Below are 10,081 nucleotides of genomic sequence, written 5' to 3'. Positions count from 1 at the left end.
TAAATATATACATTTACATAATATTCATTAATATTATGTATATAAAAAAAAAAAAAAATATATATATATAAATATATATTTATATATTTTATATTCCAAAACTGAGAAGAAAAAAGAAACAAATATATTTATAATAAATATATTATTTTTTATGATTAATCCAAAAATATAATATATGATATACAAATATAGAAATATATAAGATTATATATTTTTATATTTATTCGTTTAATCCTGTTAATTTTTTTTTTTTTTTTTTTTTTTATATATATTTTGAGAAAAAAAGAATAATTAAAATAAAAAAAAATGGTAAAGTTCGAAACAAATATTTTATTTTATTTTTTTTAAAGTAACATTTGAATAATTATAAAAAGGTGACAAATGAGAAATAAAATTTATAAATTATAATTATATAATTAATATATATATATATAATATATATATAAGTAATAAACAAACTAGTACTAATAACAAAAGAAAAAAAAAAAAAAAATATATATATATATATATATATATATATATATATATATTCAGTTATTTATATATAATAATGGCTGAGAAGGAAAAAGAACAAACTTTCACTAAGAACATTTTTAGTGACGACGAAAGTGATGTTGACAAAGAAATTATTAAAAAGAAAAAAAGGAAAAACGATAATAATAATTATGATAATAATAATTATGATAATAATAATGATGATAATAATAATGATAATAATGATGATATAAGTGAACATAATGCAAAAAATACCGAAATGTCAAGGAAAAGAAAAAAAATAAGTAGTACCAACACAAATATAAATAAGGAAGGGCAAGAAGATAATGAACATAACCATTTTGATGATAATAATGATGAGGAGGAACATGAAGAAGAAGCTGAAGAAGATATGGAAGGACGTGAAGAAGAAGATGAAGATGATGATGGAGATGGAGATGACGGTGAAGAAGAAGATTATGAAGATGAAGAAGATGAAAATTTATTATACGAAAATAGTACTTATAATAATAATAAAGATATGATTGAAAGTGGATCAAAAAAAAGAAGAATAGGAAAAAATAAATATTTATCAACCTTTTTAGATACAGAAGCACAAGTTGGAGATGATGATGAAGAAGAAGAATATGAAAGTTCCTACATTGATGAATTTGAAGAAGCAAAAAGATTAGAGAAGAAAAAATTATATGAACAAAAATTAAAAAGTGGAACAAATCATTTAGCACAAGCAATTAATAAATTATCCAAAAGATATGAAAATGAAAAAGAAGTTAAAGAAGATGATATATTAACAGACGGAGAAACATTAACAGATGGTGAAATATTAGGAGATGATTATTCTGATGAAAGAAGAGAACGATTACAAACTATTGATAGTCCGAAAATGTGGTTAATAAAATTATTTAAAAATAATGTAGAAAGAAATTTAGCTATAGGAATTTATCATAAGTTTATGAAATTAAAAGATAATGATTTTAATATTAAAGGTATATATGTTTCTGATAATTTAAAAGGATATATTTATATAGAAGCAGATAGTTTATATATGTTAAAAAAATTTTTATTAGGATTCAAATTTATAAATCTTAATGAAATATCTATAGTCCCAATACAAGAATTGACTTCTATATTTACAATGTGCCATTCAAAAATTAATATACCCAAAGTTAATGAATATGTTAGGATAAAAAGAGGATTATATATAAATGATATTGGACAAATATATGAAATTCATGAAAAAGGTATATATGCGATTGTTCGTTTAATACCTAGAATTACCTATGAACATTTTATGAATGCAAAAAAAAGTAAATATTATAATCAGAAATCATCTTTAAATAAATTAACATCTATAATTGATAAAAATAATAAAAGCAATTCTTATTATTTTAATGATAAATTAGATATGAATAGAAGTTCTAATTTTTCAAAATATCCAAATGATGATATGTCAAATGGATATATGTCAAATGGATATGCATCAAATGGATATGCATCAAATGAATATTTATCAAATGCTTATGCATCAAATGAAGATATGGGAAATGGTTATATAAATGATGATTATTTAACAAATGTACATGATGAAGAAAGCTTAAAAAAAAAAACAAAACAAAAAAAAAAAAAAGATTCTTTAGATGAAGCATTACTATTAAGAAAGAAAAAAAAAGAAAGACCACTTCAAAAATTATTCGATAGAGATGAAATTGAACGTATTGGTGGTGTTATTGAAACAGGTCCTTATCCAAGAACTATCAAATATCAAAATAATATTTTTGAAGAAAATGGTTATATATTAAAAAAAATGAATATCAAATATCTTATTACAGAAAATGCAAATATCACATTAACAGAAATAAGAGAATTTAATAAAAATAATGGTATGGCAGGTGAAAAAGCTACCTTAGGTATTACCAAATCTTTTATAAATAAAAATTCTCTACATTTATTTAAAAAAGATGAAAGAGTCAAAATTTTAAAAGGAGAATTATGTAATTTAATAGGTACCATAACTGCAGTTAATGATAATGTTTTAACTATAAATCCAGATAATTTAGCAAAACAATTTAAATTCTTACCTAGTGATGTAACCAAATATTTTATTGAAGGAGATAATGTTACAGTTATTAATGGGTTACATAAAGGAAAAAGTGGTTTAATTTCACTTATAGATTATAAAGAAAATGTTGCACTCATATTTTCTCCATCTTTAAATACCGAATTAAGATGTTCTATACAAGATTTATCTTTATCTATTAATAATAGTGAAGGGTTAGGAGGTGTACATACCCTAAATGGATTTTCAGTAGGTGATTTAATTGAATTAAATGATAGACAAATAGGTGTCTTAACATATATTGATAAGAATAAACATATACGTGTATTAACAAATAATAATACAACTTTACATACAACCATAGGTTGTATAACATCAAAACGTTCAGCCGTAGGACAAGTAGGTCGAGATGAAAATAATAATATTGTTCAATCAAGAGATAATATACAAATAGTACGTGGGGCACATAGGAATAAAGTAGCAGTCATTATGTATATATGGAAAAATAAAATTTTTGGTAAAATAAATAAAAAAATTGAAGATAATGGTTTTGTTGTTTTAGAATGTCAAAATTGTTCTTTAGTAGGAAATACAACTGAAAAAAAAAAAATTATAACAAATAATAATTTATTTAGAAGTAATACAAATTATTTACGAAAAAATAATAATTTCAATTCATTTATTGGGAAAACAGTAAAAATATTAACAGGTGTATATAAAGGTTTATTAGCAGATGTTATAGATGCTGAAAGAGATGAATTTACATTATTATTAAAAATTAAACCTAAAACAGTAAGACAAAAAAGAATAGAATGTGCTATATCAGATTCATATAAAGATCAAAATGCATGTGAAGAAAATGATGAAATAGATATAGAAAATAAAAATAAATTAAAACCATTACAAATGTTTCAATTGTCAGATCAAAAAAAAAATAAATTCCATGATTCTTTTTATAATCCAAGAGAAAAAAAAAGTTTTGATAAATTACCTCCGAAACATTTTTCAATAGATAGTACAAATAATCAACGAAATTATTATAATTACGGAGATAAATGGAGTTATGCAAATAATAATAATAATAGTAATAATATGAATGGAAATGTTTATACATCTCCTCATAAATATAATCATAATGATAGGCATAATCATCATGATAATAGATATAATCATCATGATAATAGATATAATCATCATGATAATAGATATAATCATCATGATAATAGATATAATCACCATGATAATAGGTATAATCATCATGATAATAGATATAATCATCATGATAATAGATATAATAATAAAGATAATCCAGATTTTAAAAAAAAGGATTATAAAAGTAATAATAATCATTATGAAGATGATTATCTTAAAAAAAAACATAGCATCAATAATTTTAGGGATTCATCAAATAATATAAAACATGAAGAGCATAAAAATTATGTAACCCATATTGGTGAAGAAAATAAAAAGCATCATAATAAATACGAAACGAAAAAAGAATATAATAATAATAATAATAATATAATACCAAATAAAATAAATAACAATGATCAAAAAGAAGAAAGTCCTATATGGTTACATATAGATATTATGGTAAAGGTTATAACACCAGGACCATTTTATAATGAAATAGGTAAAATTATTGATGTTATAACAAAAAATGCATATACTATTTTAAAAATACAAACTGATAAAACAACATTTAATATAGTAGCAGATGCAGTTGTTCCTTTAAAACCTCAGAAAAAAAATGATCATATTTTAATTTTTGATAAAGGAGAGAAAATTGAAGGAACAGTTCAAGATATTAAAATTAATGAGGTTCAGGCTAATACTGCCTCTGGACTGCTTACATGTCATTTAAAAAATACTTTTTTATATAAAAATTATATACCATAAGTAGAACAAAAAATAATAATAAAATATTCTAAATGACATAAAAGTGTTCACGCATTTATATATATATATATCATATATATATTTATCCCATTTTCCAAACAAGGAAAAGAAAAAAAGAAGTGCTTAATAGGAACAAATATAATGTAGTATATATATATATACATATTATATGTTAACATGAAATAAATTTCATGTGTTCTAAATATTAATACGTTTTTATTTTTATGTAGATATAACATTTATCGTGACCAATATTTTCTTATAACAAATGTTATTTTTTTTTAAATTAACATTTTTTTTTTTTTTTTTTTTATGTGCTCAATATTAAGAAGGTTAATTTGATTATATACTTTTTTATTCGTTGAAAGGTGTGAAAATTTTTCCTGTTCATTTTATTATTATTATTTTATTTTATTATTTTTTTTTTGACAAATGAAACAAAAAATGTATTTTAGAGAAGAAAAAATTTATACATTATAAGTGAATATATATATGTATATATATATGTATATATATATATATATATATATATATATATATTATAATTAAAGAATGTTAATTTATCCTAGTTATGTTTCATAAATATTTGTATATTTCACTTAAATTTTTTTTTTATAATTTTACAACTCTCATAAGTCATTTTATATATTAAATATTATTAATTAGTAAACTATAAGAAGGGGAATTAATTTAGTTTTTCCACATAATATGTAAATATGTATATATATATATATATATATATATATATATATATAGAAAGAGAAATTATAATAAATGTAAAGTCATATAAGATATATAAAAACATTATTTTACCATAATATGGAAAAATATATAAAAGCAAAATTACATAATATATAAATTATACTTTGATAATTTTTTTTATTGACAACAGTTAAAAGCCAATTTGTGATAACAATAAATAAATAAATAAATATATATATAAATATATATATATATATATATATATATATATATATATATTTATGTACATGTGTACATTCATTTAGTATGGTGTAATTATATCATATCATAATTATATTCATTTCAGTTTATTTTTCATAAAGGCTAATACCTTCTGAACAATATTTTCAGGGGTGAACCCTAGGTGCTCCCAAATTTTATTTTTAGGTGCTGAATAGCCAAATTGGTTAATACCTATATATACATTGAAATATGTATCGAATCCATGTGTTGATGCAGGTTCAATATAGAATCTAGGTAAATTTGGATGATTATGCATCATAATAGAATATTGATAATCTTCTGGTTGCTTTTTAAATAAGGTCCAAGATGGGAAACTTACAATTCTTACATTTAATTGATGTTGATTTTTTAAAATTTCTTTAGCTTCAAAACATAAATGTAATTCTGATCCACTACCTGTTAAAATAACTTTTGGATTATTAGAAGTATCAAAATCTTCTAAAATATATGCTCCTTTTAAGACTTGTTCAGCTTGTGTGTTATTAAGATGTGGAACTTTATTTCTACATAGAGCAATAACTGTTGGTGTATGTGGATTAGAAAAGTGAGATAAATAAGCTCCTGATACTTCATTACCATCAGCTGGTCTAATTATATTTAGATTTGGAGTTGATCTAAGTAACGATAAGACTTCAATTGGTTGATGTGTTGGTCCATCTTCTCCTAATTCAACAGAATCATGTGTAGCTATACAAAGAATATGATGATTTGATAAAGCAGCTAATCTTAAAGCACCAAAAGCATAAGTATAGAAATTTAAAAATGTACCACAATATGGTTTGAATCCACCATATGCATATAATCCATTTGTAATAGCTACCATTCCATGTTCTCTAACACCAAATCTAATATATTTATTTCCATAAGAATTTTTTTTTATATCATTTTCTTCTTTTAATGATGTACAATTTGATTCGGATAAATCTGCACTACCTCCTATTAACTCTGGAAATATTTTATTTATTGAATTTAGAACAGCTCCAGATAGGTTTCTAGTAGCACCTGGTGCATCTTTTGGTGTATATTTTGGTAATGCATCTTTCCAATTATTTGGTAAAGCATTTTGAAATCGTCTTATAATTTCTTGTGATACTTGTGGATATTTTAAAGAGAAATCATCAAACATGTTCTTCCATTTGATATAATTTTCTTTTTTTTTTTGTATAACATTTTTATAAAATTCTTTTACTTCATCAGATATATGAAATTTTTTTTGAGGATCTAAACCAAAAAAAGATTTTGCATTTTTTAAATCTTCATCATTTAAAGCTAATCCATGTGATTTACAAGTGCCTTCTACTTTTGTACCAAAACCACATGCAGTTCGAACAATAATAAGAGTTGGTTGTTGTAAATTTTTTTTACCTTGTTCAATTTCATGTAATATTTTCTTATAATCTTTATTACCATCTTCAACTCTACGAACTTCCCAATTTAAAGCCTCAAATTTTTTCTCTATATTTTCTGTAAATGATAAATCAGTATTACCATCAATAGTTATTTTATTATCATCATATAAAAGAATTAATCGACCTAAACCTAAATGACCAGCAAGTGAAGCAGCTTCACAAAATACACCCTCTTGCATACATCCATCACCACATATAGCATATACATAATTATCAAATATTTTATGTTCTTCAGTATTATATTTATCTGCTAAATTATGAGCAGCTATAGCCATACCTACAGCATTTGAAGCACCTTGACCTAATGGTCCTGTAGTAACTTCAACACCTTTTGTTATATGATTTTCTGGATGACCTGGTGTTAAACTTCCAAATTGTCGAAACGATTTTAAATCTTCCATACTTAATCCTTGTTCTGTTAAATATAACATAGTATACAATAATGCACTAGCATGACCATTGGACAAAATAAATCTATCTCTATTTATCCATTTTGTATCTTCATTATAATAATTCATTACATAAGACCATAATATATGAGCTATAGGGGCACAACCTATTGGAGCTCCTTGATGTCCACTCTTTGCTTCTAATGGTAATTCTGCTGATAACATACGAATTTCGTTTATGCACTTTGTGTCTATTTCGTTATCCATAATGTTCATTTGAATGATAAAAAATGAAATAACGAAGGTTTTTTTTTTTTTTTTTTTTTTGAATGATTACAAGTAGGTATAGCTTGAATAAATTATGAATGCTATGGTAATATATACAATATATATATATATATATATATATATATATATATATATATATATTTTTGTAAAATATTAAAATGATAATTATAAAACAGTTTGAAAGGGGGAAAAAAAAAAAAAATTATATATACATGTAAAATGTTTCTATTTAAGCAAAGGTCTCTACAGTTTTAAAAAAGAAATGTAAATAATCGTATATATTTTTTGCCTTATATCTTATATCTTCACAAGTATTACTTTGTAACTCTCTAAAGTAAAAAATAAAAAATAAAATATATGTATATACTAATAATATGACTTGTTAATTGTTATTTATATATTCTTTATAATTGCATTAAAAAATATTTTTAACATAAGCATTCAAATAAAAAATAATAAAATGGTATACAATATATATATATATATATATATTGTTAATATATTAATATATTTATAATAAAAAAAAAAAAAAAAAGGGCAAGCAATATTTCGTAATGAATATGGTAAAAAATGTTTATATATATATATATTTATATTTATATATTTTATTTATATGTAAAAATAAGGGTATATAGAAATAAGCATATTTACTTTATAACATATATTTTTGTAATTACATTTTTAATATACTTCCAGATACATTTGCACGTGTAAACATTTCGTTTTGTTTTAGTGAATCATCACTTAATAAACATTTATATAAAATATTACTGTTTTTTTCTGATAAACAATTTATTTCTATTATACTATAAAAAAAAAAAAAAAAAAATATACATATATATATATATATATATAGAACATTAATCATTCATATAAAAGATTTATAAATACTAATAAAATATAAATACATAAATATATATATATATATTTTTTATATTTTACTGCTTAATTGATTTTTCACATTCTACTTCTCCCATTATAATTAAAGTAAATAATAAGATATCATAGAAAAAGAAAAAACTCTTTTATAAACTTCACTTAAATTTAAAGTTACAAAAAAAAAAAAAAATAAATAAATAACATATAAATATAAAAAGATATTTACTATATAATATATATATATATATATATATATATATATATATAAATATATATTTTTTTTTTTACTACTACATATTCTTGAATAATTATAAATGAACCATATAAATATTTTATATGCATATATAATATAAATTTTTGAATGGCCAAAAAAAATTTAAATAATCGAACATGCTAATTTTATGTAGAGTTCATCATATATATATTTATTATTCATATATATTTTTTATATGGCTTCTTTTTAAGTATTTTTATATATGTGGAATGAATAATATATATATTATATATATATATATATATATATATATATATATATAATATTATAATACGATAATTTTACATTGAACCTTTTATAAGCATAATATTTCTTATGTTTTATTTTATAAGTATTATATATTTATATTATAATTGTATCCTAAGATTTTCTTATATATGTCATATTATATATATTTATATATATATGTATATTTTTTTTTTTTTTTTTTTTTTTTAAATTGTAATAATTATTTATTACATGTCATTTTAAACTATAAAAAGTACCAAAATATTTTTTATATGAAAACAAAGAGGGAAAATTTATTATTTTATCATAATGAAGAATTTTATTTTTTTTAAAATCAAATATTAATATGAATAGTAAATAAAATAAAAAATATATAATAATGAAAAATAATCAAATAAATATATGATAGAATAAACATAAACCAACATATCAAAGGGTTATATATACATACATATAAATATATATATAAATCATAAAAAAAGAAAAAAAAAAGAGATGAATTCATTCATATTAACAACAAATGTTACGTTGAAATAGTTATGTAAAAGAAAGAATTAAAAAGAATATTAATAAAATATTAATAAAATATTAATAAAATATTAATAAAGGTACATAAAAAAAATTAAAGCCTTATAAAAAATATGACAAATATATTATTTTACAATTTTTTATATTTTAATATATTTAAAAAAGTAAAAAAATACAAATGAATATCTTATTATGTGATCATTAAATTGTAGAAATATAAATATAAACACGTTTCCATATAAGTGGAAACCAAATAACATTATTTTTTTTTGCTCATCATAAGCATGAATTCATGGAAATCGATCTAAAAAAGGAAAAAAAAAAAAAAAATATATATATATATATATATATTTTTATTTATTTATATTTTTTTGGGTGTTCCCATTTTATCCTTTTTCATCTTTGTAATAATTTTTATTTACCTCTCCATCTCCATTTAAATCAACTTCTTGTAACAATGAATCAATTGCCTTGTCTATTAATGGGTTTTCAATATCGTCTCTTCCAAATATCCTTTTTAATTCTTCGACACTTATTTTTCCATTGCCATCAATATCAAAAAATTTAAAGGGTATTAAGCAGACTTCCTTCTTGAGGTACGTTTGTTTATCAATTGTAGCAGCCAGGAAATCTTTGCCCAAAAAAAAAAAAA

The 10,081-nt window shown here is 20.8% G+C and overlaps 4 protein-coding genes across 4 annotated transcripts in view; 1 reads left to right on the top strand and 3 right to left on the bottom strand.

The window, feature by feature from the left end:
• Positions 1 to 550: 550 nt before the first annotated feature.
• Positions 551 to 4,450, top strand: PRSY57_0609600 (transcription elongation factor SPT5, putative; the record flags this gene model as incomplete). Its single annotated transcript, XM_012906471.2, has 1 exon — positions 551 to 4,450. The coding sequence occupies one exon, from the start codon at positions 551 to 553 to the stop codon at positions 4,448 to 4,450; it is 3,900 nt and encodes a 1,299-aa protein (XP_012761925.2).
• Positions 4,451 to 5,489: 1,039 nt separating this feature from the next.
• On the bottom strand, positions 5,490 to 7,508 carry PRSY57_0609500 (transketolase; the record flags this gene model as incomplete). The annotated part of the gene is made up of 1 exon (XM_012906470.2): positions 5,490 to 7,508. The coding sequence occupies one exon, from the start codon at positions 7,506 to 7,508 to the stop codon at positions 5,490 to 5,492; it is 2,019 nt and encodes a 672-aa protein (XP_012761924.2).
• Positions 7,509 to 7,749: 241 nt separating this feature from the next.
• Positions 7,750 to 8,497, bottom strand: PRSY57_0609400 (hypothetical protein; the record flags this gene model as incomplete). Its single annotated transcript, XM_012906469.1, has 3 exons — positions 7,750 to 7,849; positions 8,198 to 8,326; positions 8,463 to 8,497. The coding sequence occupies 3 exons, from the start codon at positions 8,495 to 8,497 to the stop codon at positions 7,750 to 7,752; spliced, it is 264 nt and encodes an 87-aa protein (XP_012761923.1).
• Positions 8,498 to 9,688: 1,191 nt separating this feature from the next.
• Positions 9,689 to 10,081, bottom strand: part of PRSY57_0609300 (calcium-dependent protein kinase 2) — a gene marked incomplete at both ends in the record, with an annotated part of 1,842 nt that continues 1,449 nt past the window's right edge. Inside the window, 2 exons of the mRNA XM_012906468.2 lie at positions 9,689 to 9,733; positions 9,852 to 10,060. Of these exons, the coding sequence (XP_012761922.2) occupies positions 9,689 to 9,733; positions 9,852 to 10,060 (254 nt within the window). Of the gene's footprint in view, positions 9,734 to 9,851 lie in introns of the transcript that reaches the window.

The sequence above is a fragment of the Plasmodium reichenowi genome, chromosome 6, assembly GCF_001601855.1.
Source record: "Plasmodium reichenowi strain SY57 chromosome 6, whole genome shotgun sequence".
In the NCBI taxonomy this organism is placed as follows: Eukaryota; Apicomplexa; class Aconoidasida; order Haemosporida; family Plasmodiidae; genus Plasmodium; species Plasmodium reichenowi.
The sequence above is the reverse complement of the archived record's forward strand: the minus strand, read 5'-3'. Positions and strand labels throughout refer to the sequence as shown.